Source organism: Dendropsophus ebraccatus, chromosome 2 (genome assembly GCF_027789765.1).
Source record: "Dendropsophus ebraccatus isolate aDenEbr1 chromosome 2, aDenEbr1.pat, whole genome shotgun sequence".
Taxonomy (NCBI): Eukaryota; Metazoa; Chordata; class Amphibia; order Anura; family Hylidae; genus Dendropsophus; species Dendropsophus ebraccatus.
In genome coordinates this window covers 46,063,305-46,083,670 of record NC_091455.1, presented here as the reverse complement: position 1 = coordinate 46,083,670, position 20,366 = coordinate 46,063,305, and the positions used below count along the sequence as shown (strand labels likewise).

General features: G+C 38.9%; 1 protein-coding gene across 4 annotated transcripts in view; it reads left to right on the top strand.

The window, feature by feature from the left end:
• The window catches only part of CRISPLD1 (cysteine rich secretory protein LCCL domain containing 1), a 131,768-nt gene extending 112,087 nt beyond the window's left edge, over window positions 1-19,681 (top strand). For all 4 annotated transcript variants that reach the window (XM_069957458.1, XM_069957456.1, XM_069957455.1 and 1 more), the window contains 6 exons: window positions 765-895; window positions 1,719-1,762; window positions 1,864-1,936; window positions 8,545-8,620; window positions 12,770-12,903; window positions 15,897-19,681. In XM_069957458.1, coding sequence (XP_069813559.1) covers window positions 765-895; window positions 1,719-1,762; window positions 1,864-1,936; window positions 8,545-8,620; window positions 12,770-12,903; window positions 15,897-15,948 — 510 coding nt within the window. In that variant the 3' untranslated portion in view covers window positions 15,949-19,681. The remainder of the gene's footprint in view (window positions 1-764; window positions 896-1,718; window positions 1,763-1,863; window positions 1,937-8,544; window positions 8,621-12,769; window positions 12,904-15,896) is intronic.
• Window positions 19,682-20,366: the final 685 nt, after the last annotated feature.

Below are 20,366 nucleotides of genomic sequence, written 5' to 3'. Positions count from 1 at the left end.
TTTTACACCAAAAGGTCTCCCAATCTTTCATTATGCTTGATATGGTGACTGCCGGCTTCCACATTTAGGTATAGAATAAATAAAGCAGTAGGCTTTTACACATATACGTCTGAATACCTGCAAAACAGATATAACATTTTGGGTCAATAACTGATTAATTATAAAATACGTCATTTATACCTATGGCTCATGGCTGCAAAAACATTCAAGGCCATGTACAGCTAGATGGAGCTGACTCACAGCACGTCTCCCTCTGTTTTTTTCTGAAGCTATTGGCAATCGTTCCATAAATTACAGGTGCTTTGGGGATCAAATTTTTTTTGCAATATGCACAGTTAATGGAAGATTAAATGATGAACCAGTTGAAATGGTCTCAAGAAATGCTCTCATGTCCATGGTCAGCTGAAGAGCCAAGTGTCTTAGATTTCCGAAGACAGCTGCAGTTTTGACACTGGAAATCTAAAACATGGAATGTTTTGTTTCCTTGTTTGAATAACCCCTTTCCTATTCTGTAGCTTTCCCCTTCCATTAATAGGTTTTCTTCTACTTTTAACCTGTTGTGGCTAGGGCTCAATTACACAGTAAACCTTTAAGGGGTTTTCTGGCTGGGATTCCCTCTAGTCAACATCAAAATGGAGCTCTCTCTTCATTTGGATTGTACTGTATACCTCACATTTTAGGATATAAGGGATAACCGCTTGTCTGTGTGATGATCCTATTGGTTTATTTTAAGAATTCTTTAAGAATTTTCTTTTAATTATCAGCAATCGAGTATTTGTAAAGCAGCCATACACTCCGGAGTCATAGATAATGAAGGTGGATGGGTTGATGTTACGCGACAAGGGAGAAGAAATTACTTTATAAAATCTCACAGAAATGGAGTCCAGTCAATTGGGTAAGTTCCTCTATAAATACTTTTACCGACAGTAACCAATCAGTGGCTTTTTTTTTTTTTTTTGCCCCTCTCATATTCGCTTATTGCGTTCCACCAAATAATTTAAAGTAAAAAGGCATTTTCATAGCTTTATGTTTTTTATGCGATTGGTTTGTAAGGGGATTATTTCAGTAGAAATTCATGATTCTGCTCTTCTGCTTGATTTTCTTTGACCAGTTACACAGCATAATTGTTAAATCTAAGAACTGGGCTTTATATATGATAATGTTGCATGTGGGCAATGGCTCCATTGGAGGCCCTCAAGTCCCTCTGTCACATACGATGACAGCGGTATTATAGCTACTACATGGTAGGAAACCCTTGCAAGATTTTGCTTTTGGGCTAGGAGATTCAATTTTCTCCTCCTCTAGTTAGATACTTTAAATCCCCTGAAGAAGTTAAGACACTTAAAGGAATAGTAGGCCTAGAAATCGATGATTCTGCAGGATATACTGTACTGAGTCTCCCATGTATTCCATTTGTAAGTTTGCAATAATAAGCAATTATGTAATAATTAGCAATAATATAACCTATAAGGAGAGTTGAGCAAACTTGCCGAACTGTTTGGGTTAGGTAATGTTCTTGAACGCTCACCATTTGACTCCCGTCTGCTAAAGAAGTTGGATGCCGCCGTAGGCTGTACCCATGTTCTCCAGCCAGCGATCTGCTGCCGCTGCTCGGTGGAATAGGAACAGCAGGGGCAGACCGCTGCTATATGCTATGGGCTGTGGGAGTAATGAAAAGATATTGGTGACATCTAAATATTTATTTCTTTATCCAACAGAAAATACCAATCTGCTAATTCCTTTACCATCTCTAAAGTATCATGTGAGTATCTTATTTTGGTGTCAGTGAATATAATATGCAGTCTAAAGGAATAAATATAATACAATGAATACGCATAATATATTTATATACTGTTTATGTAGTTCAGGCTGTAACATGTGAGACAACGGTGGAGCAGCTATGCCCATTTCAACCTCCAGCTTCGCACTGTCCAAGGTGAGACATACAATCTATTTCCTTTATACTCTTAAATAAATATGTAATTATTACAACTGCAAAAATGTGGTCGCATAAAATTCTTAAGGTCTCATTGACATCAAAAAGCGCCTGGGAATCATGTTAATCTTGCTGATAGGACTCCATTGTCAGACGGAGGCCAAAGGAGTAGTAGACTGAGCTATTTTATATCTTGGCATTCAATGAAAAAAGGTATTTGTTGAAAGGCTTTATGATACAAATAAATGCACTGACATGGTTGTAGGTTTTCAAAATTCTTCTTAAATTCCCTTTGGTGAATATCAAAAAAGCAATACAAAAATGGGCAACCTTTTGTGATAGAAAATTCTTAACACCCACGAGTACGAACACATTAAAGGGGCTCCGTCTTCCCACTCTGTGGGAGCGCTGGTGAAGTCTGTGTGTTCTGTTCAGCAGAGACCTCCGTTCTGGATGGGAGGCCAGTAGCTGGTGTAGTCACGCTGCGTTTCAGAGGCCCAACCCTTTTCTGTCAAGCTTGACAATTAACAAAAGGAAGATTGGGCCTCAGAAACGTAGCGTGACTACACCGTTCAGAACGGCGGTCTCTGCCGAACAGGACACACGGACTTCACCAGTGCTCCCGCAGAGCGTGAAGACTGAGCCCCTTTAATGTGTTTGGGTGTTGAGAATTTTCTATCACAAAAGGTTGGAAATTATGGTTGGAAGAATTTCAAAAACGTACAACTGTGTCAGTTTATTTATTAGTATCATATGGTATTGAGGAGTAAAGGCAACTCTGGTGTTTGACACATAGCCCCGACAGTGTATGCCGGTGTAATGAACTTTGTTGTTTGTTGAAAGTATGCCCTATTAGCGCAGGGCATAAAAATGTGTGTCATGTGGCTTTCAGCAGTACCACTTCTCCGGAAGGGGTGCAGAAGAAGGAAAGGAAGACTGACTGGCTTTTTGGGGGGAAAATCAGATTATGTCACTGTATAAACAGTTACCTGATATAGAGTGTCTATATACTGTAACTGTGCAGTTACATCATCAGAAAGCAAGGAACATTTGCTAATATGCCATATTATGCCTATTGCACACAGCGATAATCTACCGTTTCGGCAGATAATTGCTCCATGTAATAAAGACAACAATCAGCCGATGCGAACAATCAGCTGATCGTGTCTTTTGGTCCTGACCCCCAAATCATTGTCCATCGACTGCATCATTACGTGTAATATCGATGCGTGGATGATGTCTGAAAACTGTGTAAAAAAATATATATATAAATTTCATACATACCGGTCAACGCTCCCCGATGCCTCTGTTCTAATTCTGGATAATCCCTTTAATCATGTTTCCCTCTGTATGTCTAAGGAAGTTTTTAACTAATAGATTATAAAGTTTGCATAATGAATTCTCACACTGACGTTTCGTAGAATCTACATTCCTAGTGGAACCTAATTTATGACCACACGGTGTGGATTATTACACCAGTAGAAAATTATGTTTTTGTGTCATTTACAGTAAAATTAGGGAATACTTTTGGGAAGAGTGGTCTACAGCAGAACAGAGACGTAATGAACTGCGTCATTAGTCAATCAGAGAGGAAATGATCAGTGCTGAAAAGGAGGATGAGATTTATAGTTAAGCTCCCCTGGGAGTGCAGTATATGAGGTCAATTTCCCATAATGCTTAGCTGGCTGTAAAAGTTCAGAGAAAGATTGAATACTATTATTGGATAATTCAGTGTATGAATTTACTACCAGTTATTGCATTCATTGTTATTTTAAATGTAAAAACTTTAACTTCAATTTTACTGAAACAAAAAAGTCCCAGGAAGCTCTAGAGTGCTGTTTGACAAAGCATTGTTGGCTGTCCATATTAGAGATTACCGATGGCTGAAGAAGTTGGATGCAGCCTTAAGGCCCTATTACATGGAACGATTACGATTACACGGGCGATAACCGTTCCGTGTAATAAAAGGCAACGATCAGCCGACATGAATGATGTTGGCTGATCGTTGCAGTTGTTTGTTTTTCAACATGTTGAAAGACAAGTGAATCATATGGCAGCTGATAGCGCTTGTTTGCTCCCCCCAGTCACCCTGTGTAACAGGGGCTTTAGGGAGTCTTGGAAAACATGAATATAGCCATAGGCATGCTGAATTTCTAGTCCTCATGCCTACTTGAAACATGAAATCTGTTTTGTGGTCATTGATGAATTACTTTCTTTGCCCAGAGCTTGTTTTATGTCACCATATCACAGCTGCATTCTAAGACTATGCTCACACATACCATTTTGGTCAGTATTTTGATTAGTATTTTGATCAGTACTTTGGTCTGCATTTTTTGTAACTAAAACCAGTGGTGGACAGAAAACAAAAAAGATGCAAATCTTTTTAAGTGAACTTAAATTCCTATGATGTTCTTTATTGGTTTTGGTCTTGGTTGGTACTGGATTTTTTGAACATCATTCAATAGATATTGTATAAAAGAAGCGAGTCTTGACTTTTTAACCTCCTTCTGACTTTCACACTGAATTTTTTAGATCCCAACCAATTTGTGGTTCTGAAAGTTGAATGTGTTCTATGGGATCATTTTTTCATTTAAATGTTGCTGTCACTTACAAAAACTTTAGATCCCATCGATTCCCATTTAGAACTTTGATCCCATCGATTGCTGGAACGGCAAAACGCTTGGCTAAGCACTTCTCTTTCCATCTAAGGGTAGCAAGACGGAGAGAGAACTTCTCTTGGTGTGTTCTAGTAATCATAGGGGTAAGAACACCCAGACCCCAACTAACCAAATTTTTTTTATGTCTGTCAAATGTCAAAAGTTTTTATAAGTAAGAGTGACATTAAAAAAAAACAAAAAAAACATACATTGCATAAGGTAGAAAGGGGACACTATATAGACTGAGAGCTACGGAAATGCTTACATACAGTTCAATGGATGCAATAGGGAGTGAGGAAGGAAATAGTTTTAAATCTATTTAAAATAAACCTCCCTCCACTAGTCACATATATAGTAAGGAGGTTGAATAAAATATGTGTTATCCCAGATGAATATAGGTGCTGCTCAGACTTCTCTAGCACTCTCTAGAGATTTCTTTTACTCCATATCTGACAGACGTGTAGGTCTTAGCTTACAAACATTTTTCCATAAGAGTCTGATATGTTTATATTTTACATAGCTGCTCATTTGGCCAGTGGGCGCGTTTCTAATCATTTGGTAATCTGAGCATTTTCACAATTATTCAGAATTGTAAGAATTTTCACTTGTATCATTTCCGTTAATTTAGTATCATAGTGTTCCTGTCATTGGTAAAAACTTTTGACATGTCACAGAGAGATAAAAAGCTTTGAATGGTCGGGGTCTGGGCGTGAGAATTGGGTGGTTGTGCACTTCACCTGGCTGGCAGTAGATCCACTGTTTGTCTGTGCAGCTCTTCTCTTGCCGTAAGATGGATATCACAGTGAGCTGGGGAGTTTTAATGACATAAACTTCCAGACCACAACCGTTCAAAACTTCTGAAATGTCTCTGCTACATGTCAATCAGTTTTGCAAATGACAGAGATAAAGTTATTTCTTTCAAATTATTTATTGTTTTTTTGTTGTTTTTTTTACTTGTAAAGCTTAGGTTTTACCTGTATATTTTGACTGTTCTCTTACTGGTATTTTGCTAAATTATATGTCAACTTGAACTTTTTAGGTAAAGACTATGTTGAGACCTTTTGTAATGCTGCTAAGTGACCGTTACAGTCCACCGAAGAATGCAAACAACTCCATACAACACAAATCATAAATCATAGGATAGATCTGGAGACGTCATCCGATATCCAAAGTATAGGGAATATCAAGCTGACCGCTGGGGGTTGGTCCACTAGGACCCACCATGATCCAGAGAATAGGGACAAAGTAATCCCTGAATAAATGGTGTGCACCCTGAATATTTGACTTTCGCTCTACTAATTTTCTATAATGCTGCAGAACAAGCACTGAACCTAGGAATATTTGTGTTGCCAACATGCAGTGCACACCATTCATTCTAGGACTTATTTATTCCCTATTTTTTGGGATCAGTGGGGTCCCAATGGTAAAACATTTACCGATCCATCTGTTATTTCCTATCCTGTGTATAAGGGATAATGTCCTTTTGATGGGAATACCCCTTTAAAGGGCTACTCTGGTGAAAAAATCTCTTTAAAATTAACTAGTCTTAGAAATTTATATAGATTTGTAATTCACTACTATTAAAAAAGAGCAAGCCTTCCAGTACTATTTTTTCTACTGTATTTTCTTTTTAACTTGGCCATACACATGCAGTGTATATAAAGCTGTTAGCTAGCTTAGCCAAATAAGCAGTTTTCTTAATCTCTGACAGCCAATGGACCCCAATGAGAACACAGGATCAGCCATATTAAAATCCAATGTACCCTTTCCCTGCCATTGGAAAACAGGAAAATTTTATACACACTAGATTGTAGTTTTGGACACCTTTAGATTACATCTGGCAGATTTGAGTCTTTGATCTCTCCTATTTATATTTTCTGCACCAAATGGACAGATAATGGTGTAAAGTCTAAATTTGGCGCATTTCCATTGCACATTTATTAAAATAAAAAACTGCAAAACTCAGACCAATTAGCCCTTTTATCTGTAGTAAAATGTGTAAATAATCCATGAATGCCTTTGTGGCATAGTGGAGTAGATCCAAAATCTCTACTCCAAGGAATCCGAAACTGTGTTATTTGTTATGATTATATGTCTGCTGAGATCCCCTCCTACGCGCAGGTTATTTTATGGGCTCTGTTTTCCTGTTCTCCATTGAATGAAGTTTCAAATTAAGCAATCTGATCTGCCCTGCACCTCTTTTGCTGGCATCTGTTGCTTCAGGACATAGGAACTATGTATTACATCAGTGGTTCGTGCCTCGCGTCTCGTAGTAAATTGACATGTTTCTGTTTAAATGAGAAAGAGCTTAAATACACATTTGCAATTTACGTATGGCTTTACCTTTACAGTGGAAATCCAGGGACATGTATACTCTGCTCTTTGTAATTTCCAGGGTTTACTTCCTTTCCCTGCACTATATCTAGTACTTTAATTCTCATTGTGCCTGACACGAGTGTGAACATGTCAGCTGGAGTTTAAAGAGTACCTTTTGTCATCTGGCATAACACAATAAAAAACAAAAAACAGCCAGCATTCCAATACCACTGTTCACACTTTACAGGTTGCTTGCTGCTGTGGCTGGTATACAGACAAAAACAGGGAAGTGTAACAGCAACCTGCAAGTGCTAGGACTTACCATATAAACTCCCCCCATTGTGCACATGATAAAAAAAAAAAAAAAAACTCCTCTAAAGACTTTTTAGAAACAATTAGGTTGTTAGCAGACCATTTGATCCAATAGAGTATACCATCTCACCATGTTAAGGTAAACCTCAGGTTGTTGTTGCACATTCCTGTTTTTGTCAGTATATTAGCCAAAGCAGCAGCAGAAACCTGCATAGTGTGAACAATGGTATTGGAGTGTTGGACGTTTTTAGTTTTTGCCCTCTATCTCCTGTGGGTGTTTAAAACTGTTTAGTTAGAACCTTCATGCCCAGTTTTGTAGGCTTGATATTAGCCCAAGAGAGGTCAGTGTTAGGAACCATCTCTATGAGGTCATCTTAAGGTGGTGAGATGGTTCACTCTATATGATCGAATAGTTTGCTAAGAACCTCATATTTTTAAAAAATCTTTAGAGGAGTTTTTTTTTTTTTTTAATCATTTGTAGGATGAGGGGGTGGGGAGTATATATGGTAAGTCCTAGCCCTTGCAGGTTGCTGTTGCACTTTCCTGTTTATGTCATTAGGCATGTAAAATTTTATTGATCCTTAATGATTGTTATGTGAGCATAACAGCTATAGCTCACATGTCACAGGGGGTTTCACTTCCTGATTATATGTCAAAAGTTATTTTTGATGATTTTTAATTTTAAAAATAAGCCTCTGGAAAGTAACAGTAGACTCTAGCAGATCGGCCCTCACTTATAGTACACAGCAGCACTTGGGAGATTAAATAAGACTGACTCCTGATACAGACACTTAGAACATGAAATACAGAACTCTCCTGTTTTAAACAGATTAAAAACTCAAAACTTTACTGCTTTCTGAGGCTGCGTTCACACTACGTATATTTCAGTCAGTATATTTCAGTCAGTACTGCAACCAAAACCAGGAGTGGCTCTGTTCACACAAAAACCAGGAAAGGATCTGTTCACACAATGTTCAAATTGTGTGGATGGCCGCCATGTAACAGGAAATAACTGCCATTATTTCAATATAACAGCCGTTGTTCTAAAATAACAGCAAATATTTGCCAAATATGGCGGCCATCCACTCAATTTCAACATTGTGTGAACAGATCCTTTTTGTGTTTTTAATCCACTCCTGGTTTTGGTTGCAATACTGACTGAAATATACGTAGTGTGAACGCAGCCTAAAACTGTACAAACTGTATATAAGGCGCAAATGACACATTTCGAACTGTCAAAAATGTGTGTGTATATACGTAAACCTTTTCATTATACTTGATGTCATAAGGTGATGTAGTAATGCTCTGTTTGCTTTTACTTAGGGTTTATTGTCCACGTAATTGTGCCCAAGCAAGCCCACATTATGCTCGAGTCTTTGGGACCCGGATTTATTCTGATGTAAGTATTGTAGTTTGTCGCACTAAAGTATTATGTGTGTCATAATATTATTATAGAATATTTGTTGTAACTCTACATGTATCTGCAGGGGTGGTGCTGTATAAATATGGATTTTTATAATGGATACATGATATGTTAGCCTACTGCTTAGAAATAGTTATCACAATTACTTAAATTAAGAACATAGGGAGCAATTTATCAAGGTATTTGCATCTATTTTTAGTTGAATAATTGGATTTTTCACCCTTTTTTGGTCTATTCTATTCTATTCTGGTTCTATTTATAAACCAGTATTTGTCGGGTGAATATTTTTTAGATGCACCTTTTTTTTTTTGAGTATTTACCCCAAAATTCCCATAATCCGGGATTTTAAAAAGTCGCACAGACTTATTCAGGCCTACGTCTGGTCGGTACCAGGTGAATACACCTGCACAATTTTTGCAATTTTGTGCCTTTTTTTGCCGGGAAGTAAAATATCATTATAGGCAAGGGGGGCGGGGGGGGGGGGGGGGGGGGGGGGGGAAACAACTTGGAGTCAACTGACTGGCTGCCCGCACAGAGCCGCATCTCGCTCATGGACCCCACTGGTTGTCTTCTGAGCTCCCTGACGGCTATGTCACGACCCGGCTGATGGATGCCCTGCTAAGCCAGTAAGTGACTTGGGCAGGACACCACTGTAGTCACTGTTTGGCTGATGAGGTTAAATTCTACCATTCTATGATGACGTGACGTACCCGGAATCAGGTAGAAGATGACAGCAGGTGGGGTCTGGGAGCTCCATGAAATAGCTTTTTCAATCCCCACACCCCTCCCTTCAGGCAGACTACCTCTTTAACACCTGAGCAGATGAAAAAATGTAAACATAGGGAATGTAGGTGAGAAACAGGAAAGCTTCATAACAAATTATACCATAGTGCCCCCTTATGGTGTGCCACCTTTTCTCAATTTTGGGGTGTTCCCTTCTAAACCCTCAAAGTAGATTATAGTCTTAGGACTCTTTATCTGGTTTCCTATGTCGGACTGCCTGTTGAGGAGGAATGTGCACCATGCTAGAGGGGAAGGAACTTGAGCTTGTAACTTTGCCCCTCCATTGGCTTTATACCAGCCATCCATGCTACTTCTTCATAACCCTTTACCCGGATTCCATTAATGCATTGTCCACCTTTTTTCTTCGCACCTTGTTCCAAGACTAAGTTGTTCCTCTCCAATGATGAAATGAGAGCTTGTACTCTTTGGGAACTGTTCAGATTATGAATCCAGTAAAAGGCCTGATTTATTGGAGAAGTCCGGCAAAATTTTTAATTAAAGTATTGCATTGGCCCCAAACAATTGAACAAATCACCAATATACACTTATTACGGGAAATGCTTATAAAGAGCTTTTTTCCCTGAACTTACTACTGCATCAAGGCCTCACTTCCTGGATAACATGGTGATGTCACTTCCTGGATAACATGGTGATGTCATGACCAGACTCCCAGAGCTGTGCGGACTGTGGCTGCTGGAGAGGATGATGGCAGAGGGATGCTCAGTGTTTTCCCCCAGTGCCCTGTGTCCCTCAGTGTCCCCCTGCCATCATCCTCTCCAACAGCCACAGCCCGCACAGCTCTGGGAGTCTGGTCGTGACATCACCATTTTATCCAGGAAGTGAAGCCTTGATGCAGTAGTAAATTTCACCTGACTTCTTTAATATTAACATGCATATGAGAACATAACTCACCCCATTGTGGCAGGATATGACAGCATTTATCTAAGCTTCAAAGTTTTCATACCTTTGGGATATAACCATATTTCCATAAGGATTACATATATTCAATTAACATAGGACATAGAAAAAGATGGCCGGTTAGGTAAACTGAATACTTAGCACTCCGTTGTCCATCACTCTCTTTATCTCTCAGGAATAAAAACCATAACTGGGTAAATTAAAATATTTAGATTGTGCCGGGTGTCGGGGAGTGTATGCCTTCCTGGCAAACACTGGAATGGTCTGTTTGGACAGTTAAGTGCAGTGGTCTTAGAATATCTTTGACAGCTTTATAAGAGATTACTGTCTAAAACACCTGCTGTTCTCTAATAACAGGCTGTCCAAGCAAAAGTGCACTCTAATGATATTTGATACGTGTCTCAGTCTGAATCTGTTATTACACAGAGGATTTTAGACCAATGCATGGGAATACCCAACAGAAAGCTTTCCCTTAATGACCCCGCAGTCTCAGACGGGCTGACCTCTGACATGCAGCTGATACGTGAGCTAAGACATGTGGGTCTGGACGTGTAAAACTTATGTAATAATACAGATTCAGAAATATACCCAGCCAACGTATGGACAAAAATACACCTTATATTGAGAAGGTGTAAACCAAGCACCCCGTCCGCCTCAGTTAACATGCTATTTGTGTTTTTGCAAATGTACCTAGTGTTTAGTCTCATGTTGCAGAAGGCCTTTGCGACACACACAAGAGGTAGCGCAATTCGTTCAGCAAACCAAGACTTTTTGTTTTCTTATAACCTTAGATAACGTACAGACATGTACATCTTTGCAATCAGTATTTTTGGTTCCAATGAATTTAAATTTAATGAAGAAAAAATAGTTTTTCAGCTTTATTGAGGCCAATGTGTAACCATGGTTACAGGCTATGGACCTTCTCTGGTCCTGTTCACGTTTGCTACAGCCTTATATCTGCCTAGCTTCCACTCTGTTATTCGAAAATAGGTGCAGTAGAAGACAAACCTTTTAAAAATGAAATTCTGTTTTGGTTCTGGGTTTAGACGGTAATGTGCCTAACTAAGGCCATGTTCACATGGTGTAAGACACCGGCCGTAAGAGAGATAGGCCGATGTCAGAGGATCATCCCGGCCAGTACTGCAGTACCGGCCGGATGATTTACATTTCTGATGAATTGGGATGCGGGCGCATCCTTGGGCACTCACATCCCAATTCACCGCTGCACGCGACAGCTGCGTATACTGACATGTTCTCTGCGGCCGTTATTCTATAAATAGCGTCCGCAGAAGACTGACCTGTCAGTTTTTTGCGTGGCCACTAGGCATCTCAGCCGGAACGTATACTAGGTGTATACACTCCGGCCAAGATTCCCTGTAGCTGCTGCACAATGTAAGTTGAGTATTAATCACAGCCGTGTTGCAAGTCATCAACAACGGCCGTGATTAATACTTAACTTACGTTGTGTGAAAATGGCCTAATTTTGCAAATTCTATAGGCCATGTAATGCTCCATGGGAAAAAAATATTCAAAGTAGATCTGTAGTGCCACCTGTTGGTGGTGGATTTCCTATAAGTCAAAGCCAAACCACTTACATAAGTGTTAATCTACGCTATTTGGCACTCTTGCAGCAATCTGCTCATCTAATACAGCCCTTGAAGTAATCCGGAGAAATGTTTTTTTTTTTAATCAACTGCTATCATAAAGTTTGTAAATTACCTCTTTAAAAAAAACAAAAAAAAAAACAAAACAAAAAAAAAAAAAAACAAGTCTTCCACTACTTATCAGCTGCTGTATGTCCTACAGGATGTAGTGTATTCTTTCCATTTTGAAACAGTGCTCTCTGCTGCCACCACTGTGTATGTCAGAACTGTCCAGAGCAGGAGAGGTTTTATATGGGGATTCGCTACTGCTCTGGACAGTTCCTAACATGGACAGTGGTGGCAGCAGAGAGCACTATGTCAGACTGGAAAGAATAAACCACTTCCTGCAGGACATACAGCAGCTGATAAGTACTGAAAGGCTTGACATTTTTTTAATAGAATTAATTTACAATTTTTTATAACTTTCTGACACCAGTTTGACACCATTTGAAAACAGGTTCCCCCTCCCCCTCTCTGGAGTACTTTTAAACTGCAATTGTATTTAGAAGGACTACAAATCTGAGCATAAATTTGTCAGTACATAACTTTTATTACCTAACAACTACATAGCATGTGTACTATATACCACTGTTAAATTCTATATCACTATTACAATAATGTCTTTTACAGGTTTTCTTTGTTCTCTTGATAAAATACTTGTTGTCTCTATCTAGCCATTGGTCTCTAACAAATGTCAGTATGGTAATACAAAGTGGTCATTACATTAAATAAAAATTGGTATCTGATGCATATTTTTTTTAATGTTTGATCTCTTTTAAAGATATCAAGTATCTGCAAGGCGGCCCTTCATGCTGGTGTAGTCCGTAATCACCAAGGAGGCTATGTTGATGTTATGCCAATCGATAAAAAGAGACACTATTTTGGATCATCCCAAAATGGAATTAGTTCGGAAAAGTAAGTTTTTTTTTTTATACGTCCATATAAAGGAGTCAAGAAAGAAGAAGTCCATCCTTTTCCGTGCATTATATAGGTAGCCTAATGGTTTTAATGGGCAGCATGCATTGCTTTAGGAGGCACTGTCACCAAAAAAACACTTTTGACATGATCGGTCGGGGTCTGAATGTTCAGACTGGGAGAAGTGTGTGTGCATTTCTCTTTAGGCTCTGTGTCACATGAGGGGGAGGCTGCATAATGAAAGTTTAAGGAGCATGTCTCTTCTCAGTGACACAGAACGAGGAGATGATTGGGTGGCAGACCCTGGTCGGTCAGGGTTTGAACACTCAAACCCTGGCCAATAAAAACTTTTAACAAGTCTCTGACATTTGAAAAGGTGTTTTTTTTTTTGGTGATAGGTAAACTTTAAATGGTACTCCTAATGGTGCTCCAGACCGAGGATTATGTTACTAACAGCACGGGTACAGCGTCGCTGAGGAAGGCAAGAGTCTTACCTTCCTCCTCAGAGCCCTGTGCGCAATAGGAGGCTATTAGCTCTTTAGATAGTGTATATCTAACCTGCTAATAGTTCCAAGGATGTTGGCTGATGGTCTAGCAGTGATTGGTCGGCTGCATCAGGTGACCTGGGTGTATATAGACCCAGGTCACCTGATTCTCAATTCACTTGCATTCTGTTAGCTGATGGGGAAAGCTGCTGGAGCAGGGTCAGAGGTAGTGTAGGGCTTAGTTTTAATAGTTAGGTAGGCGACTAGCTAACAAACACCTAAAAGTCCTTTTCAGGAGTAATCTCACAGTGTGACACATGCGCACACACTCAGACTTTCCCAAAGAGTCTTTGGAAAATGAAAGGTGGAATCTGATTGGTTGCCAGGGGCAACTGAGCCAGTTTCACTTTACACCATGTTTGATAAAATCCATGCAATATACCAGTATTATACATTATACTGATAGTGGTACAGTATACTGGTACTGGTATATAGCTAGTATACACAGTTGTATACTGTGCTGCTGTTTGTGTTATTGGAGAACTAGCAGTAGGGATACTAGCATTAATTCACAATTACTCAAAAGTTATCTTTAGGACTAGGGATATTCCTGTGTGACTACTTTCTACTCAGTCTGATAGTGGTACAGTATACAGATAGTACAGCTAGTATAGCAGCCTGGGAGTCTTAGATGCATCCACGCATGCTTCCCCTGCTGTTCCCATTGCATTTTGTGGTGTTTCTGTCACTTTATGCATTTTTTTGGTGCACCAGACACCCTTTGCTCTGCCAAGATAATGTTCTTATCTCCCATTGAATTTAATGGGGTTCCTTACTCGATTGAACATTCAAGTATTGAAAAATACTCAACACAAATAACGAGTATTTGATCACTTTAGTACTCGCTCATCTCTACCCACCAGCTGTGGTTTCTAAGTAGTAGGATGCAGCACACTTTAGTATGTACAATATATAGGGTTGGTTGTATAGGATGCACAGCTCCTGTCATCCACCTCTTCACTATTTGGTAGTCATATAGTAAGTCAGAACTCGGATGGGAGTTTTCAAAATGCTTGCTCGTTTCATCTTTTATTGATCCCTAACCAATAAAGAAGCAGAAAATAATAAGCATGCACTATGCACCCATCCAGTAATGTTCAGTATATAACATGTTACACAAATGCACAATGTGTGTTCACTAAGCAGAATGAACTGGCCATTGTTATTTCTTAAATTGTGTAACTGATGGTATTTAGTGAACTCAGGAGAAGCTGTGGTACCATAACTGCTTGTCTCCTGTAATCCCATAAATCATAGCCCAACAAGCTGCTTACAGGTCAGACCAACTCTGTGATTTATTCCTCCGCTCTTTATAATGTAATATTTGATACAATCCTTTCTATTAAGAATCTGAAACTGTTTGGCCATAGGTACGTGATTATATGCTGTAGCTCACCTTTCTCCATTTACAGCAAGATCCCGAAAATGACTATAAGCGGATCGGATAAGGCATAATTCCTGATATTTATAAACTGCTGTTGAGAATGCATTGACTATTGATGCAGCATTTTCTTCTAGGAATTTAAAGAGGAAATCCTATAGAAAAAGATTTTAATGACGTCTTTATGCAAATTGGGAGCTCCTGCTTAGGGTACCACCTGGGTCCATGAGATGTGTGTATTAGGCTATGTTCACACAATGTCAAAAAAAAAGAGAAAAGGTGTCAGCTTTTTCTGTATGAAAAGATGTCTGTGATTTTTTTTTTTTTCACCGTTCTTTCACCGTATTTACTATAAAATTCAATGGACTTTTCAATTTAAGACACATCCATTGGCCAGTTAGTAAACCCAAACTAGAATAATGTATCAACAGCTGTCATTGCACGAGGAACGGCCAGACAGTGAAATTACGTCCGTCATTTTAGACTCAAAATGATGGACACCATTTTAAACAGAGCTAAAAAACATTGTGTGAACATAGCCTTACCTAAATTCTCATCCACAATGGCCAGATTACATTCTACTATGATATGATACCTTTCTTGTTGCATCATGAGTCCACATGTGCAAGGTTAGGCTAAGTTCACACAACTTTATTTTTGGCCATTCGACGGCCGTCTTATTGGACGGCCGTCATTTTGAGGCCAAATAACGTCCGGTATTTTAAAATCGCAGATGCCATTGCAAATTAACAGCCGTTGTGTGAATCTAGCCTTAAAATGACCAATCTAAAACAGTGCAAGTAAGGCCTGGAGGCCTGTTTCAATCAACTATGGAAACAACTGGTCCCACATCATGAAGAGAATGCTTTGATTATTAAATAGGTTACTTTTTAGAGCTACCCTGTATCCAGAATGGGATCCCCAGCTCAGTTTCATGCTTAATAAGCCAATACTTTTGCACTCAGAATGTGCATGCTTCATGTGGATGGCCATTCTTTTCAATTGCTAGAATTCTGTGCAGTGTAAGGTAATATAATAATTCTACATTTCTATATTTTATCTTGCAGTTTACATAACCCATTGGGAAGCAAAGCATTTAGAATATTTGCTGTCATCTGAGATGGAAGAGGAAGTCGGAAGTTCGAAAGTTCAAAATAACATGGTCTTAGAATGTGTATAAAGGTGTATTATTGTACAGTCCATCATATCTATTATAAGAGCGTTTGTGGATCATAGTAATATGAGGCTGTATTCATTATAGAATATTAACTCTATAGAAAGTTATTAATTCCTGCTGTACCTGACCCCTTTTCGTCATTCAAGCTATAGTATATCGATCCACTGGTATAGTCACAATTGTGTTTTATTGTGAATTATTTAGTTCTAAATCACAAGAACAGACACAAAGTGAAATTGTTAAAGGGGTATTTTGACTTAATTTAATAATAAGTGTCAGTTTCTTTTGTTTTAAGTGAAGCAGCAAGATGGCCCTTTCATTCATTGTCTATGGAGTTACTGGTGGTAGCTGAGTACTCTTGGCACTTCCCGAAGAGAATGAATGGACCGGTAGTGCACATGCCATCCAATTAAAACAAAATAATCAGGCCCAGTCCCAAATTGTGGGGATGGTAGTAGTCGGGGAGCTGGTGATAGGTTAATTTAAGTCTGAATATCCCTTTAATGCTGACAAATGAACCACACATACACAAAGATATTTTAGTTTTTTACTAGTGATGAGCGAATACTGTTCGAGATATAGTGAGATATTCGATTATTCGATATTCGTACGCATATCCCGCGAATATTCGATAAATATTCGATAAGCGTTCAAATCCCCCAGCTTCCGGTTTCACCCTCCAAATGGTCAAATAGATGTTTTTCACTAATCGAATACTTGTTCCCATAGACTTTAATGGGATCGAATATTCGATCGAATATTCGAATATGCGCGCAAATATGCGTACGAATATCGAATATTCGAATATCTCACTATTCGCTCATCACTATTTTTTACCTTCTAGCATTGTATTTGGCAGTGGGGATTGTAGCTTTTATATCCCTTAATAGTCATACGTATATAATGTAATACCTAAAAATGCAAACATAAACTTCCAGTGTATTTAGAGAATCTTTAATGATATTAACTAATATTCCTTATCTAAGTAAGCATGATTCTTTAGAATTCAATGTTGGACTGGTGAGGCCTAGAGATGATCGAACACCGGATCGAACTCGAACCTTGTTGAACCTTCCTTGATTCCCGATGCCTTCCCGGTCCGTGGAGAAGGAGGAGACAGCCCGAGTACCTCCTGGAATTCCAGGATACAGCCTAGGTAATAGGCTGTATCCCGGAATTCCAGGCAGTCTCCTCCTTCCCTTCAGACCGGGAAGGCATCGGGAATCAAATGCGGAAGGTTCGACAAGGTTTAAGTTTGATAGAACCTAACTTTTTCCGGTGTTTGATCACCTCTAGTGAGGACCCCTGTGTTACCCCCATCAGTCATCAAACTGAAGGGAGAATAATGTTTCTTCATTGTTAACACAGGCACACTGGCTTGTCCATATGGGCATTTGTGTCCTGTACTACAGCTTAAATTAAAAAGAGCTCATTATCAGGCACAACCACTTGGTGAACAAGCCACTATGTGTATGTAACCAATGAAAGGAAGAAGCGCTCACAGGAACTCAATGGCACCTTAAGTGTCTTGAATAGAGATGAGCCATGAGTGGGTTCATCCAAACCTTAGCGTGCGGCATTTGATTACCAGTGGCTAAAAAAGTTGGATGTAGCCCTATAGCGTCCTGGAGAACATGTATACAGCCTCCGGTATTTAAATACTTCACGCCCAGGTTTGGTTAAACCCAAACGTGCTTGAGATTCACTCATCTCTAGTCTCAAACGGTGGCGGTGCTAGAGGTTGAACTGCTGCCAATTGAACACTGATGTTCCATTTTAATGTTAGATGATCTATTTTTAATTCCAGAGAACCCTTTATTTTTTTTAATATACTGTTGCACCACAGTCCCCTACAGAACTGTTGTAAAAAATAACTAGATCACCCATGTTTTAGATAAGTATCTTCCTTACAAACCTGCAATCTTGGGTAATACCTCTCTTTTTCTTTGTCACTTTTTTTTACTGAAAACATGTTTTTTTAGGGGTCAGACAAGACATATCCTGACAAGGGAAGCAATCATTGGTCTGCACCTGGTTGGTGCATTGTTGACCCGATTTGATGGGTGTGTTGAGGTCAACTGTTTCCTTGATCACATGTAAGTAAGCAAACAGTGGCAAAACACCTGCAAAAAAATTACAGTAGCTGTCATCGAAAGCTTGATACCAGGGACTGGTGAGCTACTTCTTTCTGCAGGTGGTTTGCTAGTCTTTGCATACTAAGATGTGATCAAAGAAACAGTGGACGTCCACACATCAGCTCCGGTCACAGACTTCCATTTCCCTTTGGAACTCTGTCAGGACATTTCACAAAAGATTCAACTTTTGTTATAACAGCTGAATATAAAATGAAGGCTAACTTTTGACTATATTTAGTTTTCATCCTTGCATCAGCTTCTTTGCTATATTTTATAGGCATAAGTAAGGAGGTATAGTTTTACATACTAAAAAACTAAAAACTAAACATGAACTAAAATGCTTGAGTGCTTGTTACTCAAGTCAAGCATTCTTCATTGCTCAGGTGGCTCGACTTGAGTGACAAACCTCAATTAAATCAATAGTAGATTCGAGCATTTAACCAGTTGCCCCCTACTTGGCAGAGTGGAGGGTGCCTGGTTCACCCAAAACCCATTGCAGTTTTTGTTCATATTTTTGTATATTTCATCCCTTGAAGGGAGGAGTAAAAGAAGTATACAAAAATTTGAATGAAAAAGTGCAATGGGTTTCATTAAGACACATTAGAACTTCAGCGGTATGCCTGCAACTGCCTGCATACCGCTGGAGTTCTAATGTGTGTTGTATTTTTTGTATATTTACACATCCCTTCAAGAGACAAAATATACAAATTAGAATTTTAAAAATTCAATATGTTACTGCGGGGGGTGGGAGATGTAACTGACAAACAATCAATAGGCCGTCAGTTATTGAAGGTGTATGGCCATCTACCGAGCATGCTTGCTCTACACTACTTTCAAGCATCCTGACAAATCAACTGGTGCCAAAAAGTGCTTAATTTTATTTGAATGCCTGGAACGTAATATTACAATTCCCCTGTAGTGACCACAACAAGGGAGATGTATGGGTAGACATTGACCCACAATGATTAGCAAAAAGAGGGTTGTCAAGTTAAGGCGATCCATTTGAACATGTCTACGTTATATTCGCAGTGGATCATTTATTGCTGCTATTTTTTTTAAAGAAAAATATTTTGTTAATAAATGATATCTAGGGTTTATATTGTGTAAATATTGTTCATATTTGAGTAGGATTGTTACTTTGTTATATATTTTTATGGTGAATGAATTTACTCTATTAAAAGGTTTAAAAAAAAGTTTGTGTTTTTTTTTTGTTTTTGTTTTTTTATAGCCTGGCAAATATTCCTGCAGGCCAGGAAGTGTACAGCAAAGTAGTTTATTATGCAATTAATGTGCATTCACTTTTAATATTACACTCTGCCCATTTATCATTGGAAAATGGTAATTCTCAATGTTATTACCACATGTTGGTGTAAAAATGTCACGAATAAAGCATGTTTATGTGAGAAAAATATGCCTTCGAAAGGTTGAAGATGTTGCGGCTGGAATTGTTTTTGTAGTGCGGTTACGTTCTATGATTGTTATCTTTATAACACTATTGTTGCCATTGCTGTGTTAGTCACATTCTTGTAATTAAAATGCTTCTGTGTTGTATTTTCTATTAGAAATAATATAATAAATATATATATATTGTAAGATGTAATGTGCGATTTCTTATTCTGTCACTGTGAAAAAATAATCAAATAAAAAAGCATAATACTAGCTGAAAGATTCGATGATGCTGGTGCTGTTTGTGTGTGTGTGTGTGTGTGTAACTATTGGTTAACATGCCATTACAAATATCTATGAAATACATTCCTAGTGATGAAATTAAAGGGACTGTACCACCAGGCCCAGGCAGAAGCACTGGAGGTGGGCCGACTCACCCGTAGTGGGAGGAAACCCTAGCCCCTCTATAATACGGTTCCATTGATGCTAATGGAGTTACGTCATGGAGGGGGTTGGGGTTTCTTACCACTAAGGGTGGTCCTAGGTCTGGGCCTGGTTGTACAGTTACGTTAAAGTTATACCGAATTTTGTATAGAATATTGTATGTTTGCTGTATTTTTTATGTGTTATTGAAGTTGTTAAAGGGGTTGGTCATTTTATAGTAAAATAGTTCAGTGTACAGTATTAGTAAGTGTACCTTCTAGCACTGTACATCATAGAGCTAAAATCAGACTCCCCTCCTCCAGGCTGTGCTGCCCTGCTCTGTAGTGTCTATAAAATGTCCGACATGGAGGAGCATGTCACAGTGCCCCGCCCTCAGTGTCCACCACTGTGTCTGT